The sequence below is a fragment of the Crotalus tigris genome, unplaced genomic scaffold (genome assembly GCF_016545835.1).
Source record: "Crotalus tigris isolate CLP2741 ecotype Arizona unplaced genomic scaffold, ASM1654583v1 scf7180000021321.634910, whole genome shotgun sequence".
NCBI classification, from domain to species: Eukaryota; Metazoa; Chordata; class Lepidosauria; order Squamata; family Viperidae; genus Crotalus; species Crotalus tigris.
This window is the reverse complement of record NW_024098453.1, coordinates 6,680-32,653: the sequence shown is the minus strand read 5'-3', so window position 1 is coordinate 32,653 and position 25,974 is coordinate 6,680. Positions and strand designations below refer to the sequence as shown.

Genomic DNA, 25,974 nt, shown 5'->3' with positions numbered 1-25,974 from the left:
CGGTTGAGTAGTCCTCGACTTACGACCGGTTGAGGGGTCGCAACATTAAAAAGGTTGAGAACTACTGGTCTAATGTGACTGCACCGCACTGGTTTGTTTAAAATAGCCTCCAAGACGCCGAGCTGAAATCGCGCAAGCCAGGGACACCCGATATCCCAACTCAACCGCTTCACAACGTTAGGAACTGGAAACGCACAAGCATCCACTTAGGCCCTTTAATCTGTCCTAGACAGGTTGCCGAGACACAAATGATAAAACATTTTGCATTTTTTTACAGCAAGGAGGGGGGAGGGGGGAGAAAAACAAAAATACAAAGAGAAAAGCCTACAGAAATGCATCAGGAAGTTAAATTTTTGTACATGGGTAAAACGTTATAAATTCGGGGAAATACATGGACACAACTCCCACATTTCTTGTGGCTTTTGTTTGTTTGTTTTTTCTAAAAAAGTTCTTACGCGCGTGCCAGGCCGTCGCTTGGCTGTTTCTTTGCTGAGGGGGAGCCTCCGGGGAAGCCCCCTCGGGGGACTGCAGACGTGTCTTGGAATGTCCTCAGAAGGCTCTGTCATGTCAAGGTGACAGAATCAAAAACCCCAGAGTCCTTTCGGATGCGGAGGAAAGCACGCCGCTCAGTCGTCGAACTTGATCTTCTTTCCTTGTGGTTTGTGGTCGCCACCGCCACCTCGGCCTCCCCTGAAGCCGCCACCGCCTCTGCCTGGATGGGGGGAAAGGAAGAAGGGCTGGTGGGTGAGTTCGGACACGCTTCAAAGCCACAGACGGGCCTCGAATCAGCACCACAGTGGGGGGGGACGACAAAGTGGTGGGGAAGTGACTCGGGCCCATTAGAATGTAGTAATAGAACAGGAAGAATAGAGTAGAAAATAGAAACAATAGAAAAGAAAGAACAGAGTAGAAAGAGTAGAATAAATACGAACGGAAGAATAGAATTGCAAGTAGAATGGAATAGAATAGAAAAGAATATTATATTATAGAACAGAATTGCAAATAGAACGGAATGGAACAGAACATGGTTTATTGGCCAAGTCTGATGAGACACACAAGGGATTTGTCTCCAGTGCAGAAGCTCTGGGTACACACAAACAACAAAGGTGATATAATCGCAAGATACCAATAGAAGGTAATAGGAAAGACGAAAAGGGTAATAGTAATACAGCCCTACTCCATGGGTAAATATCCTTAAACATAAAACAAGTGCTGTGGGAATTAGGTGCTTAGCAGAGTGATGGCCCGGGGGAAAAATCTATATGTCTGCTTTGGCGTGCGATGGCTTATAGCGCCATCCAGAGGGGAAAAGTTAAAACATTTAATGCCTAGCCCAGGGATAGGCAATCTTGGCCCCTTCATGACTTGCAGACTTCAACTCCCAGAATTCCTCAGCTAGCATGGGGGAACTATGGCCCCCTTCATGACTGGTGGACTTCAACTCCCAGAATTCCTCAGCCAGCGTGGGGGAACTATGGCCCCCTTCATGACTCGCGGAGTTCAACTCCCAGAATTCCTGAGCCAGCGTGGCTCAGCTTGGAAACCTCTCCCTTTCCCCTCAGCATGGCTGGCTCAGGAATTCTGGGAGTTGAAGTCCACCAGTCATAAAAGAGCCAAGGTTGCCTATCCCTGGCCTGCGAGGTGAGGGGCCTGTGGCTATTCTCACTGCCCTCTTTCTGACCCATGCAGTATACGGGCCCTCAGTGGAAGGGAGGCTGATTGCAATTGTTTTTCTTCTGCAGCCCAAATTTATCCATTGAATCTTTTTTGCCACTGTTGTTAAGCGGATCACTGCAACTGTTAAGTGAATCAGGCAGTCATTACACTGAACACAGCTTCCCCCACTGACTTAGGTCGTCACAAACGGCAGTCACAGAATCCGGGCTGTTGCAATTGTCATAAATACTGGGTTAGACCTACCCCAAAAATAAGCCCTTATGTTGATTTTGGAGGGTGGGCCCAATATAAGCCCTACCCCAAAAATAAGGCCTAGTTTTTGGGGCGAGGTGCAGGCCTAAAAAAATCAAACCAGGCCGCCCACGGATCGAGACTTGCCGGAAGGAGCAGCTTCATTCCGCGGCTGAGAAGGGGGCTCCGGCCTGCGTTTCGCACCCGGAGGCCTTTCCGGGAAGGCCTGCGCAGCCGAGAACCGAGCTAGGGATTCAACCCATAGCAGAAGCGAGCTACGGATTGGAATCAGCTGCAGAATGACGCTGCTCCTTCGGCTACAGAAGGGGGCTGGCTGGGCGGGGCTGCCACTGCGAGTTGTGGGAAAGACACACACACACACATACACAAAGACCTGGTGCCTCTTTTGTGGAGGCACACACACACAAAAAAAAGACTGGGAAAACACGGTACAGGCCCCGATTTTGATCAGGTGACCACGGGGGGTGCCATGACGGCTGCTAAGGATAGGGACCGGCTCCGAGTCCTCTTTTTCCGTCGCTCAATGAAGGCTTTTGCAGGTGGAGGACTACCTGTCGCTCAATTGTACTGGTCAGGACCCTACTCACCTCCGAAGCCTCCTCGGCCGCCGCCTCGGCCCCCGAATCCACCTCGGCCGCCACGTCCCCCTCCTCGGCCGCCCCGGCCGAAGCCGCCTCCTCCTCCGCCGCCCCCACGAGGGGTCCCGCCTTTGGGCTTGGCAAAGTCGAGGGTCACCCTGTTGCCATCAATCTCTCCGTCCTCCATGGCTTCTTTGGCTGCCTTGGCGTCTTCCGGGGAGCTGAAGTCCACAAAGCCAAATCTGTGTGAGAGAGAGAGAGAGACAGAGAGAAACCGTCATAAGCAGGGAACAGTCAGAGCGGAGAGAGACACCAGAACCAAGTGGTCCGGTCGTTCCACTGAAGCGCTTCAGAAGGCCGGGAGCCAGGGGAACAGATCAGCCCTAATACAGGGGAAGTCCCTGACGTGCAACGCTTCTGTCTAGCGACCCTTTTCGAAGTTGCAATGGCCCTGGAAAAAGTGGACTTGTGAGTTTTCCACTTAATGACCGTTGCAGGGTCACATGATCAACGTTCAGAGGCTTGGCAACTGACTCGTATTTACAACGGTCGCAGTGTTCCCCCCCCCCCGGGACACGTGATCCCTTTTGCAACCTTCTGACAAGCTAAGTCAAAGGGGGGGGGAGCCGGATTCCCTTAACGACCGCCTGACTTAACTGCAGAAATTCCTTGAAGAAACAGGGCAAGGGAAGTCGTAAAATGGGACAAAAACTCACTTTTGGGGCTGCATTGCGGTCGTTAAGTCCAGGACGCCCCGTCACGGGTTCTCTCCAGAAAGCACAGGGAGAGAAAGCATCCCGATCTACCACCACTTAAAAACCTCTAAGCGGAGACGAGGCTGGGCTCCGTATTTGCTGAGGAAGCCTCCGTTTTATTGGAAGTCAAAGTGGATTTTGCAGGAGCGCACGGCGGGAACCGAGTACGGAAATCCCACCTTCCGCTTTTCCCTCCCCTAGCTACCTCCCATTGCCCACCCCCACCCAAGGGTGTTTTCGTAATGGCCAGTCCCAGCACAGGACAGTATGAAGCCGGTATGCCGGGTGACCTGGAAACAGACTCCCCCCCCTTCCCCCCCCCCCAATCTTTGTAGTTCCTGGCAGTCTGGCACCATACAGCAGCGGAGCACAAGCAAGCATTAAGGTGGCAGCTGACCTAAAGCATGGATACAAAACTGTTCCCCCCCACAAAAGTTCTGTACTGCTGCAAAATGAACTGGCTAATGTTTTGGTAGTCTTGAGCTGGAGCTAATTCCAAAAGTTGAGTCAAGAAAGCCCCTTTCTTTCTCTTCCCTCCCTGGCTGCGGAGGAGCGAGCGCACAGCTCCTTCGGGCAGGAGACCCACATGAGAGACAGACTAGTTCTGGACCTCTTTTGATATATGTGGTGAAAGAGAGAGAAGAGAGAGAGAGAAAAGAGAAGAGAGAGAGAGGAGAGAGAAAAGAGAAGAGACAAGAAAGAGAAGAGAGGAGATAAAAGAGAAAAGAGAAAGAGAACAGAAAGAAAGAGGAGAGAAAAGAGAAAGAGAGGAGAGAGAAAAGAGAAAAGAGGAGAGGGGGGGAGAGGGAGAGAGAAAAGAGAAAGTGGAGAGAGAAAAAGAGAGAGAAGGAGAAAAAAGAGGAAGAGAGAGAAAGGAGAAGAGACGAGAAAGAGAAAGGAGAAGAGAGATAAAAAAGAAGAGAAAGAGAGAAGAGAAAGAGAAAAGAGGAGAGAGAAGAGAAAGAGGAGAAAAGAAAAGAGAGAAGAGAAAAAGAGAAAAGGAGAGAGAAAAGAGAAGAGGGGGGAGAGAGAGAAAAGAGAAAGTGGAGAGAAAAAAGAGGAAAGGAGAGAGAAGAGGGAGGAAAGAGAAAAGGAGAGGGAGAGAGAAAAGAGAAAGTGGAGAGAGAAAAAGAGAGAGGAGAAAAAGGAGAAAAAAGAGGAAGAGAGAGAAAGGAGAAGAGACGAGAAAGAGAAAGGAGAAGAGAGATTAAAAAGAAGAGAAAGAGAGAAGAGAAAGAAAAAGAGGAGAGAGAAGAGAAAGAGAGAAAAGGAGAAGAGAAAAAGAAAAGAGAAAAGGAGAAAAGGGAAGAGGGGGAGAAAGAAAAGAGAAAGTGGAGAGAAAAAAGAGGAAAGGAGAGAGAAGAGGGAGAAGAGAGAAAAGAGAGAAAGAGAAAAGGAGAGGAGAGAGAAAAGAGAGGAAGGAGGGGGGAGAGAAAAGAGAGAGAGAGAGAGAGAGAAAGAGAAAAGAGAGGAGAGACCTGCAAGTTGCCCATTCTGCAGAAGACTGGAGAAAAACAGAGAATTTTTTCCCCACCCCTGAAGCGTCTCCCACTATTCAAGGCAGCGGCTGCCCCTTTGAAAGCTCTGCTGACAGGTGATCCGAAAGCTCAGCTGTCGCTATATCTGAATTTCCTGGCAGGCGGCCCATTTGGCAAGAGGCCCCTGGTGCGCACGTTGTCCCGCAGCCATGATGGCGAATTCCCCCCCCCCCCCAAAAGAGTTGGAGAAGCTCAGGGTCAGGGCTGGGGGTTTCTGCTCTTCTTCTCGTGCGAATCCATGGCCTGCCACTCAAGTTCACCGCAGGATGGAGCTCATTGAGAAGGAAAAGCCGTTTCTGTCCAAAAACGCCTTTCGGCGGAGTGGGCATCAAGCGTTTCAAGGATTGCCCCCCCCCTCCACGCATCCCTGTTGCACCCACCCTTTGGAGGAGCCCGTGTCCCGGTCGGTCACTATTCTCGCACCGATGCAGCTGTCAAACGACTCCCTCAGGGTCTCTTCGGTGGTGTCCTCGGACAGCCCTTTGACAAAGAGGGTTTTGCTTTGCTCTGAAGGACGAGAGAAAAGGCCGGGGGGGGGGGAGAAATAATAATAAACCCTTTGTTATCAAAATATAACATGTACACAGTGAAATTGGTTGAGCCTCCCTCTGTGCCCCTCCTCACCACAAGCTCGCGGTGACTACAGAACCCCCCCAACTTATTTCACACGGTGAACTAATTGCACATCACGCCGGCCTCACGAGTCTGTCTTGCATAAAGTTATAAAATTATGTCCCATTCAGAAGCCGGACAGCCCATGGATCAGTGTTTCTCAACCTTGACCATTTTAAGGCATGTGGACTTCAACTCCCAGAATTCCACAGCCAGCATTTCTGGCTGTGGAATTCTGGGAGTTGCAGGCCACATGCCTTAAAATGGTCAAGGTTGAGAAACACTGCCATAGATCAGTGGTTTTCCCCCTTTTCCTTAGCTCTGCTACTCCCTTTTATTCTATTGCAGTGGTTCTCCACCTGTGGGTCGGTACCCCATTTGGGGTCGAACGACCATTTCACGGGGGTCGCCAAACAACGCAGTCCGCCATTCCCCCCCCCTTTTCCTTACCTGTGCTCCTCCCTTTTATTCTATTGGCTTTGGAAAGCCAATAGAATAGACTCTCTTGAACAGAGTCTAATTCTATTGGCTTTCAAAAGCCAATAGGAATTGTCCAGGCTGTCTCTGCCCTGCTGAGCCCCCCAAAAGTCCCAATCTGCAAACGGTGCTGCATCAGTTGAGTAGTCCCCGACTTACGACCGGTTGAATAGTCCTCGACTTACGACCGGTTGGGGGGGGGGGGTCGTGGCATTAAAAAGGTTGAGAACCACTGCCATAGATGAAGCTGTTCTTCAGCCTGTTGGTACAGCTAGCTGGTTTCTGTATCTCCTGCCCGATGGTAGGAGAGTAAATTTGGTACCAACCGGGGCGTGAGTCACCCATGAGAATTCTCCGCCCTCTGCCAAAGTAACGGGCCCTGGCGATGTCATCCAGTGGAGTCAGGGACCAGCCCACCAGGTGTCCTGGGCCGTGCTCACCGCCCTCTGCCATACCTTGCTGTCAGGCCAGCATACCCAAACCACGATACAATATGTGAGAACGCTTTCAACAGTAGACCGGTAGAAGGTCACGAGTTAAGATAAAGGGGTTCTGTGTTAGGGCCCCATCAGAGCCTGGTTTGGAGGAGTTGGAACCGGAGAGGCCAGGGGTTGGGGACAAGGCTGCCCGGAGAGCTGTCTACCATCACAGACACAGGGAGGATTGGCTGCTGACCAGCAGTTGATCCCCCTCCGATGAGGAACAGCTGCCTCCCCCCGCTCGATCCAAGGACGTGGAGAGCAGAGTGTAGGCCAGCTCAGAGAAGGGGGCAAAGTTAGTCTTTGCCAGGAACAACTGTTTGTCTTGGTGTCAACAGCTGCTAATATTGAATATTCTTGCTTTGACAAAATATGCAGAATTGCCTGGTATTTTTAGAGTTCATTCAGATGACAGAGAAAAAGGAGGGGGAAATAACAAAAGCCCGGGAAGAGGAACGGGAAGTGAATCTCTGCCCTCTGGGCTAATTGGAAGATGTGACTTGTGACTGCAAGATAAGGGAGGTCTTTAGCAAGAAAAGTGAGATGCCAGCGAGAGGAAGTCAGATTCTGGCATCAACCTCCGTTATGCTTGTGCCGACATTTTGTTAACAATAAATGACTTTGAGGAAAATCAATGCCTGTCCACGGGACCGCTCACCGCCTCCAGGGCCCGCCACAAATCACCCAGGCAGCCCAGCAGCGCTATGGCGGCCACACCCTCCGCCCGCGCCCCACAGCATCCACAATGGGGCGTGAGGACAGAGTCTTATCTACACTGCCTGGCTGCCATGTCCTTGGCTGCGCTGCTCTGCGTGGGCCACGCTCAGGGGGCGACTCTCCTTCAGGGGGGCTGCTGGAGAGGAAGGGGTCGCGGGGGGAGGCAAGGCTGGGGCGACACGTGTGCCCACAGAGAGGGGTCCGAGTGCCGCCTCTGGCACCCGTGCCATCGCTTTGCCACCCCTGCTTTAAGGTAAACAACGCTTCAAAGGAAAATTCTTGGAAGAGTTTCATCTGTCGGAACCAGGACACAGGCAGCACACAAAACCACACTCCCCTCCTTCCCCTAGATCAGTGATCCTCAACCTTTCTAATGCCGTGACCCCATAATACAGTTCCCCATGTTGTGGTGACCTCCAAGTGGGTGTGGCCACCAATAAGAGGGAGTAGGACAGCTAGGGAAAAGGGAAAAAAATGGCGGGACAGCGTGGTTTGGCGACCCCCGTGAAATGGTCATTCGACCCCAAATGGGGTCCCGACCCACAGGTTGAGAACCACTGCCCTAGATGGAAGAAGAAGGAGCAGATAAGGAGGGAGACCCAGGCGACACAGTATTGAATAACTGGAGGTTGTATAAATGTTTACAGAAGTATATACCGAGGGGGTTAGATAAATAGAAGGATTAGTCTTATTGTATATAATACAGATAGGGAAATTTGGAGAGAGGAGTTGCTTGGACATCACCCCTGAATGGTATCTGAAGAGGGATGAGAGGGAAGAAGGAGAGGAGAAAAGAGTAAAGGAGGGGAGAAGGAAGTAGGAAGGTTGGGGGAAGAGGAAAGGGGAGGAGAGTGGTGCAGGAGAGGAGAAGAAGAAGAGGGAAGTAGGGAAGAGAAGAAAGGGAGAAAGAAGGTAAAGAAGGAGGGTGGATACGGTGAAAGGGGAAATGGGCGAGCAACACCAAAGTTACGTGTATGCATTTATTTCATTTTGTTAAAAGTATCTTGTATGTGAGTGTGGAGGGAATGTATGTTAATATCTGATAAGTATTACGGTATATGTATGGGGGAGAGTTTGGAAAAATAAAAAATTATTTAAAAAAAATAACATAACCCCCCCCCCCAAAAAAACCCCACATCCCCTCCGGTCCGCGGGAAAACCTTTCTCCACGGAACTGCGGTCCCTGGTGTCCAAAAGGTTGGGGGACCCCTGCTTTAAGCCACCCGCGCTTCTAGGATCAGCGCTGGCCAGGGGACAAATTCCGGGCCCTGGTTAATGCTCCAGCAGGTAGGCAGCCAAGCTCTACTTACGACTGAAGCCTCCTTTAGTGTTTGCACTTCTGCTCTGTCCCCCCGAGTTGCTGAATTCTAATCTGATGGTGCGGCCTTCGATCTCTGCATTGTTGCAGGAGCTCATGGCTTCCTTCGCCTCCTCAGCTGTGGCGAAGTCGACAAAGGCATACCTGAGCCCAAGAGAAGAAAGAACGAAGTCACCAGAGGAACGCCACGAGGCGAGTGCGAGCTGTCGCAGGCCTCATCTCCCCCTCCCCTCCGGGGCCTCGTCTTGGCGGCGCCTCCTCACCCTTTGGGTCTTCCCTGGTTGTTCTGGGGGATCCTGATGGCGGAGGCTTTCTCAAAGACCTCTTGAAGGCTTTCTTCGGTCGCATCGTAGGAGAGATTGTTCACCACCAGCGTCTTCGATTCTCCCCCTGCGCCCAAAAAAAAAACAACAACCCCACACTTCACTGAGTCTCGCGTTCCAAGAATACGGGCAATCCTCATTTAGAGACCACAACTGGAAAGGCAACTCGGTTGTTAAGCAAAGGGGTTGCCAAGCGAAACTGTAAACTGTAACAATAGTATTTAGGCTTATAGTGCTAAATTACAGCACTCTCTGGGCAATTAAAAAAACGAGAAGCAGGTTTTTTTTGCACGTTGCCCCTCAAACCATCTGGGTTTCTCATTTTACCAACCACGTGGATCCCTTAAACAGGAGCCAGCCGTGTGTGCGGCGGCAGCCCCCCCAAAAAGCTAACACAATGCTTGGGTTTTATAAAATCAGAGGCAGAGAATCAAAATCATGTGAAGTATTAGTACCGCTTTTATAAAGCCTTAGGAAGGCCACACCTGGAATCCTGCATTCAGTTTTGGTCCCCGTATCATAAAAAAATGTGTTGAGACTTTGGAGGAAAAAAAAAAAAAAGAGCAACTCAGAGGATTAAGGGCCTGCAGACTAAAACATACGAAGAACGGTTGCAGGGTTTGGGTATGGCTAGTCTAAAGAAAAGAAGGGCTAGGGGGTGACAAGATAGCAGCCTTCCAGTATTTGAGGGGCTGCCACAAAGAAGAGGGGGTCAAGCTATTCTTCGAAGCATCCTCCGAAGGCAGGACAAGAAGCGACGGAAGGAAACGGATCAAGGAGAGAAGCAACCTGGAATTAAAGAGAAACTTCCTGACAGTGAGGACAATTAACCAGTGGAACAGCTGGCCTCTGGACGTTGTGGGTGCTCCAATTCTGGAAGTTCTTAAGAGCCTCGTCTCAAATTGTATAGGGCAGGGGTAGGCAACCTCGGCTCTTTTATGAGTCGTGGACTTCAACTCCCAGAATTCCTGAGTCAGCATGCTGACTCAGGAATTCTGGGAGTTGAAGTCCACGAGTCATAAAAGAGCCGAGGTTGCCTACCCCTGGTATAGGGTCTCCTGCTTGAGCAGGGGGTTGGACTAGAAGACCTCCAAGGTCCCTTCCAACTCTATTCTGATCGATTGATTGATTGGATGAAAAGCTGAGTCAACCTTGAGTCAGTCAGGATCAACCTCCAGGCCATGGGCAGAATTTGCCTGCAACATTGCAAATTCAGCCGCTCATCTTACTTTGGCATTACAGACCTACAAAGGTCTAAATGCAACCTGGAATGAAGGAGGAACTTCCTGACAGTGAGGACAATTCACCGGGGGAACAGAAGTTGCCTCCAGAAATTGTGGGCGCTCCATCACTTTAAGAAGAGACTAGACCAGTGGTGGCGAACCTATGGCACGGGTGCCAGAGGCGGCACTCAGAGCCCTCTCTGTGGGCACGCGCGCCGTCGCCCCAGTCCCAGGCCTTCAGCTGGGTTTTATAAAACCTTTTCGCTTTAGGCCTCCGCCGCAGTGTGCAAAAAAAAAAAAAAAAAAAAAGTTCAGTCAATTTCAACTTCTTGCAGGGAAAAAAAAAGATCTTGCAAAGCTGGAATTGATTGATTGAACTTTTTAGTCCCACCCAGTCTGTCATTACCACCGCAGCCACGCCCACCCAATGGGCCACACCCATTTAGCACCCGATGATGCACAAGTGGGTTTTGGGTTGCAGTTTGGGCACTCGGTCTCTAAAAGGTTCGCCCTCACTGGACTAGACAATCACTTGTCTGCAATGATGTAGGTTCTCCTGCTTGAGCCAGCTTGAGGGAACTATGGCCCCTTCATGACTCGTGGACTTCAACTCCCAGAATCCCTGAGCCAGCAGGGCTCAGCTTGGAAACCTCTCCCTTTCCCCTCAGCATGGCTGGCTCAGGAATTCTGGGAGTTGAAGTCCACCAGTCATAAAAGAGCCAAGGTGGCCTACCCCTGGAATACGCTCTCCTGCTTGAGCAGGGGGCTGGACTAGAAGACCTCCAAGGTCCCTTCTAGCTCTATTCTATTCTCCCATTGGTTGAAACTGAACGGCTGTATCAGTGAATCAGCCGTGTTCCCTTGCCTGGTTAATTTTGGGAGGTCTCTCTCTCTCTCTCTGCAGCAGAGGCAGCTTTCGTCACCCCGAGCGGATTCACCTGGGCCGCTTACCTGACGGGGCTCCCTTGCTGGGTTTCCGGCCCTCCTGCTGGCTCTTCTCACCTACGTAGTCCAGCACGATGGGGCGGCCGTCGATCTCTATCCCCTGCTTCTCCAAGGCTTTCTCGGCATCGGCCTCGCTTTTAAATTCGATGTAGGCGATCCTGGAACGCAAGCGTTACAGCTGTTAGCCGAGCTTTGCTTGGGGAAGCTGTGTTTTTAACAAGCTGCTTGAAGCTGCCCATACGGGTAGTCCTCGAATTACGACCACAAGGCTGAAATTTCTCTGGCTAAGCGAGACCTTGGATGAGGGAGTTTTGCACCCTTTCGCGACCTTCCTTGGCAGAGTTGATAAAAGCGGATCATGTAACACTGATAAGTTGGTAACATGGTTGTTAAGTGAAAGTGGCTTCCCCCCCCCCACTAACTTTGCTGGTCAAAAGGTCGTAAAAGGGGATCAAATGACTTTGGGACACAGGAATGGTCCTACGTTTCTCAACCTGGACAACTTTTAAGACATGGGGACTTCAACTCCTAGAATTCCCCAGCCAGCTTCCACATGTCTTAAAAGCTTTAGATACGGTAGTTGTTCGTTTTATGGAACTTATTTGCCACCCATCTCATCGAAAGGCGACTCTTTAAGTTGCCTCTGCAAATATATACAGAGAAATGCAGATAGTCCTTGACTTATGCTGAGCCCTGGGGAACACTGGAACCGTCATAAATACCGGTCAGTTGCCAAGGGTCTGAATTTTGCTCATGTGATCGTTGGGGACACCAAAAAGGTAGTGTGAAAAACAGGGATAGGTCACTTTTTCCAGCATCATCGTTGCCTTTGAACGGTCACTAAGTGAACTGTTATAAGTCAAGGATTACCTGTATTTCTAGCTAGCTTCCCAGAGAAGCTGCCAATCACGCTGCCCCTTCAGATTTGGCCTATTAAGCTAATTCAATCTGTGGTCTGATTTTCAGGGGGGTTTCCCCGATTTTTTTTTTGTTGTGGTCATTTTGGGCTAGATCAGTGGTTCTCAACCTTTTTAATGCCGCGACCCCCAACCAGTCGTAAGTCGAGGACTACTCAACTGGTCGTAAGTCGAGGACTACTCAACTGGTGCAGCACCGTTGGCAGAATGGGACTTTTGGCGGGCTCAGCAGGGCAGAGACAGCCTGGACAATTCCTATTGGCTTTGGAAAGCCAATAGAATTAGATTTTATTCAAGAGAGTCTATTCTATTGGCTTTCAAAAGCCAATAGAATAAAAGGGAGGAGCACAGCTAAGGAAAAGGGGGAAAAAATGGCTGACTGCGTTGTTTGGCGACTCCCGTGAAATGGTTGTTCGACCCCAAATGGGGTCCCGACCCACAGGTTGAGAACCACTGGGCTAGATATTAATATATAGAACACTTATTCTATTCTTATGAATCAATGTACTTTAAAATGTTAACATATAATACAGTTTCTTGCATTTCCTAAACCATACAAAACTGGCTACATATTCCTATCATACGAGTACCATATTATGATGTGTTGATGTAATTTTATTACTGTTATTTATATCCTCTAGGCCACACGCTAAATACATTCAATGTTCATTCTGGTACAATGTCATAATTGGTTAATTGGCCAGGTGGCACTGTCTTTTCTCTTCTAGCTTGTTTTTGCCGCTAATCTTTAGCAGAAGGGACCCAGGCGCTCCGAAATAATTACATCTACATGGAGACTTCAAAAACAAAGTCTTTTCACCATTAAATGGATGCGATTACAACGGCAGAATGCCTTTGAACTGTTTAAAAAGGAAAGCAGCGCAAATCTTACCACAAAGAAATAAAAAAATATATCGGTCTTCTGAAGAGTAACGTACCCTTTACTATTCCCATCCTTGGACACCAGCCTGACTTCGACGGCGTCCTCAAATACGGCATGCAGTTCATCCTGGGTGACGCTGTAAGCGAGGTTCTTCACAAAAATGGTCCTCGCTTCTCTCTCTGGGAGAAAAAAAAAAAACCCACACATTACAATATTACGCTATTTCCTTTGACCGTTTTCATTCAAGCGGCTGGCCAACCGATTAATCCAAACCGCAATTTATTAAAAGAAAAACCTGGCCACAAAAAATAAATAAATAAAAATAAATACAGAACTTCAGCTGAAACACCCCTGGATAATCCCTGCTGTCTCTGCCTGAGTTCTTCAAGGCTGAGAAGCTATCAGAATAGGCATCGCTGGGCTGGAAAGATACCGTAGATTTTCCAGCCTGGTGCATACGTTTTCCTCTGTTCTTTTTAGAGCTGAATTTCAACTCTGACTTGGTACACAAGGGAAGGAACTGCCTTCCTAAAAAGCTTTGGTGGAGTATTTCATGCTTAACTAGTCTTACCTGTGTGTCTTTGTTGTACATGCACCCTTGAGTCAATGTTTTGACTCCTAGCAACTGCCCGGACAGCTCCTGCGGTTACCGTGACGAGGTTCTTCAGAAGAGGTTGCCCTTGCCTCTTCCTTTCTACGGGATTTGGCTTAAGATCATCCAGCTGCGTTCCTGCCTAAGGCAGGACTAAAACACAAGTTCTCCCAGTTTCTCGCCTGGTGCCTTAATTGCCACCCAAAGAGGCTTACCGTATTTTTCGGCGTATAAGGTGACCCCTGACTTCGGCGCCGATTGCCATGCCCAGAAAGTCGTCTTATACGACGGAAACTACCGTAATTTCCGACGTATAAGACGACCCCCGACTTCGGCGCCAATTTCAGCGCTTTAGAACAGTGTTTCCCAAACTTGACAATTTTAAGGCATGAGGACTTCAACTCCCAGAATTCTGGGAGTTGAAGTCCACATGCCTTAAAATTGTCAAGTTTGGGAAACACTGCTTCAGAAAGTCGTCTTACACGCTGGAAAATACGGTAATTACTGCATCGTGCACAGGTTGTATATGAAAGTCATGCCAAACAAAATATGTGAACGCTACCGTTACTCACCTTTTTTATTCTCCCAAAGGCTCTCCTTGCTCTTGGCCTTTTCTAGTTTTGTTTCCAAGCCCATCAGTTTTTTCCCATTTAATTTGAGTGCTTTATCCAGCTCGGCTTCAGTGGAGAAATCTACGTAGCCAAACTTCCTGTGTTAACAGAGGAAGAATTTTCAGTCTTGGAAAAAACTAGAATGAAGCCCACAAAGGGATGCTTTCTCAAGGCCCACTGCCCGCCCAATTTCAAGCAAATTGAAGTAGGTGGACTCCGACGGAGAGGGCTCACCCCCTTCTTGCCTTTGGTATTTGGTTGCATCGTTCTTTGACTTGAAGGGCTAGCCCAGTGGTTCTCAACCTGTGGGTCGGGACCCCATTTGGGGTCGAACAACCATTTCACGGGGGTCGCCAAACAACACAGTCCGCCATTTTTTTCCCCCTTTTCCTTAGCTGTGCTACTCCCTTTTATTCTATCGGCTTTTGAAAGCCAATAGAATAGACCCTCTTGAATAGAGTCGTAATTCTATTGGCTTTCCAAAGCCAATAGGAATTGTCCAGGCTGTCTCTGCCCTGCTGAGCCCGCCAAAAGTCCCATTCTGCAAACGGTGCTGCACCAGTTGAGTAATCCTCGACTTACGACCGGTTGAGTAGTCCTTGACTTACGACCAGTTGGGGGTCGCGGCATTAAAAAGGTTGAGAACCACTGGGCTAACCGGACAGACACAAAGTCACCAGGACATAATATGTGCCCACAAGTGCAGAAGAGTATACCCAGAGCATACATACATACTGAACCTTAGCAGACCGCACGCTTCTAAATGCACGCCACCATCCCTACAAAGGGGCACAAGAGACTGTGCAGAATGCAACCATGAACTAAGCAAGCCGATGAACTGGAACTGTTTTTGCCTTCCGAAATGAAGCAAGAATATCCCGAGTAACTATACACAGAGGTAGGCAACCTGGGCTCTTTTATGACTCATGGACTTCAACTCCCAGAATTCCCGAGCCAGCCATGCTGAGAGGAAGATGTTTCCAAGCTGAGCCATGCTGGCTCAGGAATTCTGGGAGTTGAAGTCCACGAGTCATAAAAGAGCCCAGGTTGCCTACCCCTGAACTATACAAACCAAGGCAAGCGATCAGCGCAGAAATTTTGCAAAAGGTGTTGATGCTCGTTCAGCCAAAATACGCACTTGGGTATTCATACTGATCAGGAAGCCTTTAAAGGGCTATTATTAATAGAAGCCCAGAGGATTTAAAACAATAATCCTGAATCTGAGCACTGGCAAGATTCAAGAGAAAGGAAGGGACACACACACAGATTAGGACAAAACTAAGTCTGTATTAGCAGCTTTGCAATAACATTAATCGGCATTTATTGCCTCTTGCACACAAGGGGTAGTTCCTAAGGGATGGCTCCCTCATCGGCCCACTCCTTTGTTCAATGCCTGCTGCTTTACTCCAAGCTCCATTCCCAGATTATCCCAATGGTAAGATAGTTTCAAAAGGGACATAATATCTGTATAAACCAGTGTTTCTCAACCTTGACAATTTTAAGGGATGTGGACTTCAACTCCCAGAATTCCACAGCCAGCAATGCTGGCTGTGGAATTCTGGGAGTTGAAGTCCACATCCCTTAAAATTGTCAAGGTTGAGAAACACTGGTATAAACACAGAAATATTCGAACAACCCAATTAGCCTCCCCTCCCCCAAGCCGGCCCACTTCTTTTGCGGCCACTTGCACACGTCGCTCCAGGCCATTTCGTCACCAGAAAGGCCTGATAGTGAAATGGAAGCTGGGGGCAACGCGTGCGAGCGGGCGCAGAAGAACTGGGCCAGCGAGGCAACGATTCATGGCAGGCCTGACTGCTACAGTAAGTGGTTGGGGGTTGCGTGGGGCAGCTCCACCCCCACTAGCTTGATTTTTAGGGATAGGGCGTATATTAGGCCCACTCCCCAAAATCAAGCTAGGGCTTTATTTTTGATGTAGGTCTTACTTTTGGGGAAACACGGTAGAATAGAATAGAGCTGGAAGGGACCTTGGAGGTCTTCTAGTCCAGCCCCCTGCTCAAGCAGGAGAACCTATACCATCTCAGACAGGTGACTGTCTAGTCTCTTCTTAAAAATCTCCAGGGATGGAGCGCCCACCATTTCTGGGGGCAAGCTGTCCCACTGGTTAATTGCCCTGTCAGGAACTTTCTCCTTAATTCCAGGTTGCTTCTCTGTTTGGTCAGCTTCCAACCATTGTTTCTCGTCCTTCCCTCTGGTGCTCTGGAGAATAACTTGACCCCCTCTTCTTTGTATTAGCCCCCCCACCAATACTGGAAGACTGCTCTCAGGTCTCCCCTATGTCTTCTTTTCTTTAGACTAGCCAAACCCAAATCCCGCAGCCGTTCTTCGTATGGAAGTTGGTCCTTCCAACTGAATGAAGTTCTTACTTGGAATTGCCAATTCTGACTTCTTGGACCTGAAGATCCTTTTTGCCAAAGAAATCTCTGATGGCAGCCTTGAGTTCTTCAAAGTTCTTGCTTGCATTGAGATTACTCATGAAGAGAGAGAAGGCAGGCTCTACACAGGGAAAAGGGAGAGTAAGACATTGGGTAAATCATCCCCAGGAAAGGCTGTCAATTAGCAGGAGGGCCTGGTGGAAAAGATTCTACTTTCAGCTTTACAGCTCGGAAATTTTTTAAAAAAACAAAACTCCTCAGTTCCTGGCTATTTAACACAGGGGTCTTCAAACGTGGCCCTTTTATGACTGGTGGACTTCAACTCCCAGAATTCCTCAGCCAGCCTCCATTTTGTTTGTTAGATTTAAGACAGGGGTCTTCAAATTTGCACACGCATAGCACTAGTGGCCCTATATGCGCACCCGCCAGCGGCCCCCCATCTGCATCCATGGCAGTGGTTCTCAACCTTTTTAATGCTGTGACCCTCAAACGGTTGTAAGTCGAGGACTACTCAACCGGTCGTAAGTCGAGGACTACTCAACTGGTGCAGCACCGTTTGCAGAATGGGACTTTTGGCGGGCCCAGCAGGGCCGAGACAGCCTGGACAATTCCTATTGGCTTTTGAAAGCCAATAGAATCACAGCTAAGGAAAAGGGGGGGGGGGGAAATGGCGGACTGCGTTGTTTGGCGACCCCCGTGAAATGGTCGTTCGACCCCAAATGGGGTCCCGACCCACAGGTTGAGAACCACTGGGCTAGCCCTTCAAGTCAAAGAACGATGCAACCAAATACCACATTCGACCCACAGGCTGAGAACCACTGATCCATGGGCATGTGCAAACGGGGCTGCGGGCACTAGTGTAAGTGGGGGGGGGGGAGTGTGTGCACAGGCATGTGTGCATCAACCAGACATTTCCGCGGCCTATAGGCTGGGGACACCCTGCTCCAAACGGTTTAGAGTCAGCCTGTTGCCCCCAACAACCTGGGTCCTCCTTTTACCGACCTCAGGAGGAGGGAAGGCCGAGTCCACCTTGAGCTGGTGAGGATCGAACTCCTGGCAGTGAGCAGAGTTAGCCTGCAATGCTGCATTCTAACTCTCTTGCTATGGGCTGGTCCTAAACCTAGAGCAGTGGTTCTCAACCTTTCTAATGCCGTGACCCCATAATACAGTTCCCCATGTTGTGGTGACCCCCAAGTGGGTGTGGCCACCAATAAGAGGGAGTAGGACAGCTAGGGAAAAGGGAACAAAATGGTGGACAGCATGGTTTGGCGACCCCCGTGAAATGGTCATTCGACCCCAAATGGGGTCCCGACCCACAGGTTGAGAACCACTGACCTAGAGTATCTTATCACATATGCTTGAGATTTTCAAGGAGGTCAAAAATGGGATGACTGAAATATTTGAAGCCAAGTCAAGGGATATGGAGAGAGAAGGAGGAGGAGGAAGAGAGAGGGATAGAGACACACAGAGAGAGATCATTATTAGCAAGTCAGCTGTGGCTCTTGCACAGGGGCAGTCACCTTCTGTTTTCTTCTTCTTGGCATCTGGGGTACCTTTCTGCTTGGCCAATTCCTTCTTACGCTTTCCAGGCATGCCTTGCAGACCTTCTGGGGAGTGAAAGGGCAAACGTGTTAACGACGACAACCACCACAGACGCACAGGGCAAAAAAAAAAGGCCGGCGAGACAGAGGGCCCCCCAAACGTAGCGCTGGATCAGGACTTGACTATCTTTAAGTTTTGCTCATGTGTGATTTTGGATCACATCAGTTCAGCGAGAATTCATCATTTTTCCAGCGCTGGGACCCAGGGTGAAAAAGGAGACCGGTCTCGTACCCACGGGACAGGCGAACTCACCTTCCTCCTCTTCGTCGTCATCGTCGTCGTCCTCCTCCTCGTCGTCATCCTCATCCCCTTCCTCCTCCTCCTCTTCCTCAGAGTCTTCCTCTTCTTCCTCAGACTCCTCCTTTCCTGGGGCTGCCTTCGCCGGGGCTGCCTTCGCCGGCACAGCCTTCTTTCCTTTGGCTGGGGTGGCTTCCATGGGCTCGTCCTCCGACTCTGTTAGGAAGCCGTGAGGGAAAGGGCCAGGCTGAGCAACTCCTGCGGCCCACCTGAGACAAACTCTCTGGAACCCCCTCCTCCTCCCAATCTCTCCGGCATCTTCTGCCTGAACGAAACCATCACCCCCCCCCCCTGCTGAAAACGCTCGGCTGGTCCTAGGCGATGCAAGTGAGGTCAGCGGAACAACGTCCAGGCAGTCCTCGACTTACGGGCACAGCTGAGCCCCAAATTTCTGTCGCTGAGTGAGGGAGGTGTTGAGTTTTGCCCCATTTGGCCACCTTTCCCGCCACAGCCGTTAAGCAAATCTGACTTCCCCGTTGATCGCAAAAGGCGATCGCGTGACCCTGGGGACACGGCGACCGTCATGGCTGTTGTGAGTCAAAGGCTACCTGTAGGGTCATCTACTGGCGTTCTAATATTCCCTTCCAGTTTAAAAAGAAAAATGCAGTTTTAAGAGCTACTCGTAGTAAATAAGCTACTCTTATTTATATGTAAGGGTGTAGGTTCCTGAGCCAGCCTACCCTTGGTCTATACATAGGTTGTATGTGTTTCAATGTCTGTTATTATGTGTACACTTTGAGAGCAAGTGAGTAAATTGACAATAAAGGTTATCTAATCTAATCTATCTACCTACCCTATTTCTCTGCCCGTCTATCTATCTATCTATCTATCTATCTATCTATCTATCTATCTATCTATCTATCTATCTATCTATCATCTATCTATCAACCTACTTATCCTATTTCTGTCTGTCTGTATCTGTCTGTTTGCCCGTCTACCTATTTCTGTCTCTTTCTCCCTATCTCTGTCTGCCTATCTATCATATATCAACCTATCCATCCTATTTGTCTGTCTGTCTGCCCATCTATCTGTCTGTCTGTCTGTCTGTCTGTCTATCTATCTATCTATCTATCTATCTATCTATCTATCTATCTATCTATCTATCTATCTATCTATCATCCAACCTATCCCTCCTATTTGTCTGTCTGTCTGTCCATCTACCTACCATTTTGTCTGTCTGCCTATCTGTTTGTCTTGTCTGTCCATCTATCTACTTACCTATCTATCTATCCTATTTCTGTCTCATCTGCCCATCTATCCATCTACCTACCTACCATCCTATTTCTGTCTGTCTGTGTCTATCTCTCTATCTGCCAATCCATCCCTTCTTTCACTTTCTTTTCTTTTCTATCTACTTACCTATCTATCCATCCTATTTCTCTGTCTGTCTGTCTGTCTGTCTGTCTGTCTGTCTATCTATCTATCTGCCCATCCATCCCCTTTCTTTCATTTTTTCCCATCTATCTACTCTTTTGTAATTTGATTAAGGAATGGGATCAACACATCAGATCATACAAGAGACATCACCAGATCAGTATTAAGTCCCAAAACTCATCATCTGTGCTGATATTTTTTTTTAACCTTCCTCCTCACGGTAACAGGAATGTGCTATTCCTGCTCACGATAACCCCCCCTCCCTTCATTTCCTAAGTTTAACTTGCGGAATCCGCCGTGCTTTTTCCAGCTAGCACTCAAGACTCAGGAAGCTGAGCTTCTCTTAACAGACGTACCATCCTCTTCGCTATCATCCTCTTCCTCTTCCTCCTCCTCCATTGGCTTCAGGATGGTGGGAGCGACAGGCTTCTTCTGAGGGGCCGGGACGCCCCGCTTTTTCACTGGCACAGCCTCCTCCTCCTCAGATTCATCTGTGGCAAGCAGTTTACTTAGGTCAGTTCTTAAATCAATCCCCTGGCAAAGCTTAACATTTAATAGACGGACTCTCCTGAACAAAGTTGGAGTAAGGGGGGGGGGAATGGTAACCCCTATTGAGATTACTAGTACAGGAAGTCCTCGACTTACAACCATTCAAAGTTATGGCACTAAAAATGTGACTTATGACTACGTTTCACAGTTACGGTCTTTGAAGCATTCCCCAAGATGGGATCAAAATCCAGATGCCCGGCAACTGTTCACACTTATGACCGTTGCTGTGTCCCAGGGTCACGTGACCCCTTCTGTGACCATCCGACAAGCCAAGTCACTGGGGAAGCCAGATTCGCTGAATAACGGTGGCAAGGAAGGTCGTAAAAATGGGGCAAAGCTCACTTTCAACAAATGTCTCACTTAACGACAGACATTTGGGGCTCAACGGTGGCCGTAAGCCGAGGACTACCCGTAACTGTGGGGCAGATCTTTTCCAGAAGGTGTAGCTCGCCGTTTCGGGCTGCCAAGTGTTAAGGAATAGCGACGTTATCATTTATTTATTTAAATTTATCGATTGCTCAAGCTGCAGGGGACTCCGGATATGGCAGAAAATGCGACAAACACGCCCCCCGCAATTCACCTTCCTCGCTATCATCTTCTTCATCCTCGTCCTCCTCTTCGTCATCATCCTCTTCCTCCTCGCTTTCTTCCTTCTTTGCATTCTTCCCGTTTTTCGCTCCCTTGGCAGAGACGGGGGCCTTTTTCGCAGGCACGGCAGCTGCTTTCTTGGCCGGGGCAGCTACTGCCTTTTTTGCAGGAATTGCTGCCTTTTTGTTGGGAACAGCTGCTTTTGCTGGGACGGCTGCTTTCTTAGCAGCCAGCATCTGCGAGAGAAACGCATTACGACCGGCAAAGCTATCTTGGAAGCCCGCAAAGACAAGGAGTATAAAATACAAAACTCACTAAGGAAAACCTTTTCAGCAAATGGCAGGGGAAGAGTGCTGGACGGCCGTCACTTCATATGGGGAACAGCTGATATGCATAAAAACTGGAATGCTAATAAAGGAGGACGTTTATAGCTCAGGGTTGAAATGAGGGGTGCTGTCTGAGCACCTGATGCCACGTGGTTTGGGTAACAAAATGTCTGCGGGAAAACCATCAAGCCCAAGAGAGCACCGAAGGCTCTCAAAACGGAATATTCTCATTTGCCAGAGGTGCTTTGACTTGTGACCCCTCGTTTTACAACTGCCTGGAGTTACAATGGCCACAGAATGGGGACCTTATATGGCTAGTAAAAGCCACCCCCCTCAAAAAAAAAACCCCACCATAAATGGCCAGGCTGAACCCCCTGCCATCCAGTGACCACACTGGGCAACTCAGCTTTAGTGTTTGTTGTGATAGCTCAGCTCAAGTGTTTGTTGGGACAGTGTGTGGTCACGTGACATTTCACTTTGGGGGGGGGGAGTTACAGCATTTTTGTGCATTTTCAAACAAACAGGCTCGCCTAAAAAAAAAAACACCAAGAAAAAAGAAAAGGAAAATTACTTCAGGCCATTTGGGGTGCCTTGATGGACAACCAGATTTCCAATCTCTCTTATGGTGGCTGGTTGAGGACTATTAGCCTGCTTTTATCAGATTGTGTGTGCAAGTGGGGTTCAACATGTGTTCACGTAGGGTGAGATAAGGCACAATGAAATGGAGGGGGGGGGGAGCTTTCAATCCCAATTGCAACTGTGGTATAATGTTAACGTGAAATGGGTCTCAGGCGAGGATCATCTGGAACAGGGGTCTTCAAACTTGGCCCTTTCATGACTCGTGGACTTCAACTCCCAGGATTCCTCAGCCTGGCACGCGTGGCTGGGAGTTGAAGTCCACGGGTCATCAAAGGGCCAAGTTTGAAGATCCCTGTCTTAAATCTAACAAACAAAATGGAGTCTGGCTAAGGAATTGTGGGAATTGAAGTCCACAAGTCATCAAAGGGCTAAGTTGATCTGGAAGCTCAAAGCTGAGCACTCCCTACTTATTCTTTGTCCCCGCAACAACCCCTCTGGCTTCAGAAGGTTGAACCGGGGGAGACAGCAAGCCTCCCAATTAACTTCCATAACTGAAGCGGGACTTTAACCCGGATCTCTGCTTCTAGCGCAGCACCTTCCTCATCAAGCCGCAACGGTTCTCACCTCCTCCTCCTCACTGCTCTCCTCTTCTTCTGATGAATCTTCTTCATCACTGTCATCAATTTCCTTCGGGGGAAGAGTAGTCATTTTTTTCTGTTTAGGCTGATTTTTAACATTCTGCAAAACAAAAAATATGTGAGGTCTTCCTTTCCCTCACGGTCTAGAATAGGCGGGCCCAGCCCGATGGGCCACATGCATCCCTGGACAGCTGCAGCCCCACAAAATTGTAAGCTCTTAACACTACATTGTTCATATACATCAAGTATATATTTTATATGTGGCCCAAGACAATTCTTCTTCACCCAATGCCTCCCGAGCAAGCCAAAAGGTTATTTTTCAGTACTGTTGTGAAGTTTGAACAATTGCTGAATAAGGACTGCAAGTAAGTATTTGAAACTGCAAATGAATTTTGTTCGCAACTTAGTCTTCCATCAAAATTTCACTCTGCAGTGACTAGGTACTTTTCAAAAGGAGAGCAGTTTTATCTGTCATACTATTCTGAAGGATATTTCAAGGTTTTTAGTTGCTGGGCATCCTCATCCTTGAAATCTAAAGCACTAAAGTTATCTTTTTCAAGCACACTAAGTGGTTCATAGTATTAGTGGCAAACGGCTGGGTGTCAGCCTGCTAAGAGCAATTTCACCAGTGGCCAATGCTATGTTTTCAATCTCTTAAAACATTTTTCTTTTTAAAAGGCACCTTCTGAAAAAAAAAATTCCCAGTGAAACAATCATCCTCTTCCAGGACCACATTAGAAATAGGGACATTCAAATATCTGGCACCCCACAGCTGCTTCTCTTTGCTCTTCCACATATCTAAAAAATATAATCTAAAGCAGTGTTTCTCAACCTTGACAATTTTAAGACATGTGGACTTCAACTCCTAGAATTCCACAGCCTTTCTGGGAGTTGAAGTCCACATGCCTTAAAATTATCAAGGTTGAGAAACACTGATCTAAAGCATCTGCTTAACTGTCCCAAGGTCAACCCAGCTTTCGACTGGTTTGCAGTTCATTTATATTTAAATAAATTGGCTTCTGTGTCTCTCATTTTCCTATCCAAGCATGGTGATGTCTTCAGGAGTCCCAGATTTGGATGGTATCAGGGTGGTGAACACGGATGAAAAGCATGCATGCAAATATAGTTAAAGAATTTCTCAATTAAATGAGCTGAACTCTTATAAAGATAGATGAGGTGTCTTCCATTGAGCAAATGGTGTTTATGTGATACGGAGGTGGTTAAGGAATAGCCTCCTTGGGGAGCAGTCTTGCAGCTGCTCCAACACTGGGTTTTTAATAAAAGATTGGACAATATTCATCTAGAATTTCTTATTTGAGTGGAGGTAGGGGGGTGAACTAGAGGTCATAGAAAAGCAACAAAACTGATTAGGGGGCTAAAAGAACGGTTGCAGGAATTGGGTATGTCTAGTTTAATGAAAAGGAGAAGTGTGGGTGTCATATCAACCTTCCAGTATCTCAGGGGCTGCCCTAAAGAGGGAGTCAAGCTATTCTCCAAAGCACCAGAAGGCAGGAAAAGAAGCAATGGATGGAAACTCATGGAGAAGTAAGGAGCTAAGGAGAAATTTCCTGACTGGAATGACTTGTGGGTGCTCCATCACTGGAGGTTTTTGAGAACAGACTGGAAAGCCATTTGTCTGAAATACTATAGGTCAGGGATAGGCAACATTGGCTCTTTTATGACTGGTGGACTTCAGCTCCCAGAATTCCTGAGCCAGCCATGCTGAGGGGAAAGGGAGAGGTTTCCAAGCTGAGCCAGGCTGGCTCAGGAATTCTGGGAGTCCATGAGTCACAAAAGAGCCAAGGTTGCCTACACGATATAGGGTCTCCTGCTTGAGCAGGGGGTTGGACTAGAAGACCTCCAAGGTCCCTTCCCACTCTGTTATTCGATCACCCTGTTGTGTGCAGGCAGAACACATGCTTCGCCCAACCGTCAGAAAAGGCCTTTCCTGGTCAGAGATACAGAAAAACCCTTTCTCTGTTCCACAGTTTGCACCGAGCAGAGGATTCTAGGCTGGCCTACCGCGAGACCCTCGATGTCCCCCCCCCGGGCAGCCTGTTTTATGAACCCCCCCCCAGGAGGCGGCAGGCCTTGGGAGCCAGGCTGGGCCCGGCCAATCTCCCCCTCTCGGCCTCGTGGGCAGCCATCCGAGGCCGCCTGTCCGACTTAAAGGCGGCAGATGGGGGGGGGGAGTCCGAGGCCCAGCTGGGGGCGATCCATAGCCGGGCCAAGCAGCCGCGGCCTGGGCCCAGCAAGTAGGCCGCACGTGGATTTCCCCCGCCCCTCCGGCTCCACGAGGGAAGCGAAGCGCGGTTATTTCCCCCCCCCTCCCCTTTCACGTGCTCCCGCCGCGCCGGTCGGAAGGAGTTGGTGTCACGTGGTCGAAGGGCGCCCGAGCGCGAGCGGAAGAAGGAGACCCGCGCGCCCGGCATAAGGAGGTCCTTTTTTTTTTTTCCTCCCTTTCGCTCCTCCCTCCTGCGCGCGCAAACGGAGCGACGTTCGGGAGGCGCGAGGCAGCCCGGGCGCCTAGAAACTGTCCTCCAGCAAGCAGGCAGGCAGGCGCGCGCGCTCTCTCGCTCTCTCACACACGCGCTGCCAATAACGACGCGCGAGGGGGGGCGCCTAGAAACCGCCGAACGTTCCACCGCCGAGCGCGTGTGGGCGCCCGAGAAGCGCTTCCCAACCGCGAGGGAGGGAGGGAGGCAGGGCTGCAACCGTTTCTAATGATCCTCGTCACCGCTGCTTTCTTTAAGGATTGAGCGCGGGAGGCCTAGAAACCGCCGAGCGCGTTAAGGCCGCCTGAGTTGCCCGCCCTTGTCATCTCCCTCCCTCCTTCCCCCCTCACACACACACACACAAACACACACCCCATCAACAGCCCTGGCTGTTTAAAGGCGGCCTCCGCCGCCGCCACCCTTCTTCCCAGGCTAGGCCGCGCGTCCTCACCTTAGCCAGCTTCACCATAATGGCGGCGGAGTTGTCCGGATGTTCAGCTGCTGCGAAAAAAAAAACCCCACCTCACGCTCCCAGCGCCTGGCTCGAGTCTCCGCCTGAGCCGAAAAGAAGGAGGTTGAGAGAGCTCTTCGCCCTTCGCCCCGCCCCGCTGGGTCGCTCTGACCAATCGGGGCCCGCGCGCCCTTACGCCCCGCCCACTCGGCAGGATGGACGGCCGCCGTTCGAGCTCTCCCGAACGGCACGCATCGAGCCAATGAGCGCCGTCCCCGCCTCATCCTATCAGGAGCCGCGCCTCTCTCGGGGGCGGGTGGAGGAAAGGTAGCCAATGGGGAGGCGGAACGGGCGAGGCGAGGCTCTGGGATAGGTGCGCTCTCCTGGGCGGAAGCGACGGGGTGGAGGAAGTGGGGCTGCACGTGGCGCTGGGTCCTGTCCCGTCCCATGCGCTGCTCTGCCTCGCTGAAACGTGCTTTAAGTGCGTTGGGGGGGGGGGTCGTGAGAACGCAACCCGTGTCCAAGGAGAATCCGGGTTGGGAATCGTCCAGTTCTTGGTGTGAACCAGAGGCTGATGGAAGTCTGTCTTCTCGATTCAGGGCCTTGTATGTCCTGAAATGGTCAGATAATCTCGTCCCTTCTGTTGTTGATAGGTCTGGCTCTGACTTCCCTTGCGGAGCGGTCCGGTTAGGGAAGGAGTGTTAGGAATGGAGGGGCCGTCACGGAGAAGAGGGGTTCGGCCTATTCTGCAGGCAGGACAAGGAGCAACGGATGGAAGAGAAGAC

General features: G+C 49.7%; 1 protein-coding gene and 1 non-coding gene across 2 annotated transcripts; both read right to left on the bottom strand.

Moving 5' to 3' along the window:
• Nucleotides 1–201: 201 nt before the first annotated feature.
• LOC120320313 (nucleolin-like) lies at nucleotides 202–25,346 on the bottom strand. Its single transcript, XM_039369924.1, has 15 exons — nucleotides 25,190–25,346; nucleotides 22,230–22,343; nucleotides 20,693–20,936; nucleotides 19,920–20,054; nucleotides 18,145–18,345; nucleotides 17,811–17,897; nucleotides 16,282–16,411; nucleotides 13,859–13,995; nucleotides 12,750–12,873; nucleotides 10,901–11,052; nucleotides 8,667–8,793; nucleotides 8,396–8,547; nucleotides 5,181–5,307; nucleotides 2,517–2,749; nucleotides 202–712 (listed from the first exon to the last, which is right to left on the bottom strand). Exons 1-15 carry the CDS (start codon nucleotides 25,205–25,207, stop codon nucleotides 627–629), a joined length of 2,067 nt encoding a protein of 688 aa, XP_039225858.1. The 5' UTR covers nucleotides 25,208–25,346; the 3' UTR covers nucleotides 202–626.
• On the bottom strand, nucleotides 19,689–19,754 carry LOC120320321. Its single transcript, XR_005559942.1, has one exon. It is a non-coding gene; the product is annotated as a small nucleolar RNA SNORD82 (small nucleolar RNA).
• Nucleotides 25,347–25,974: the final 628 nt, after the last annotated feature.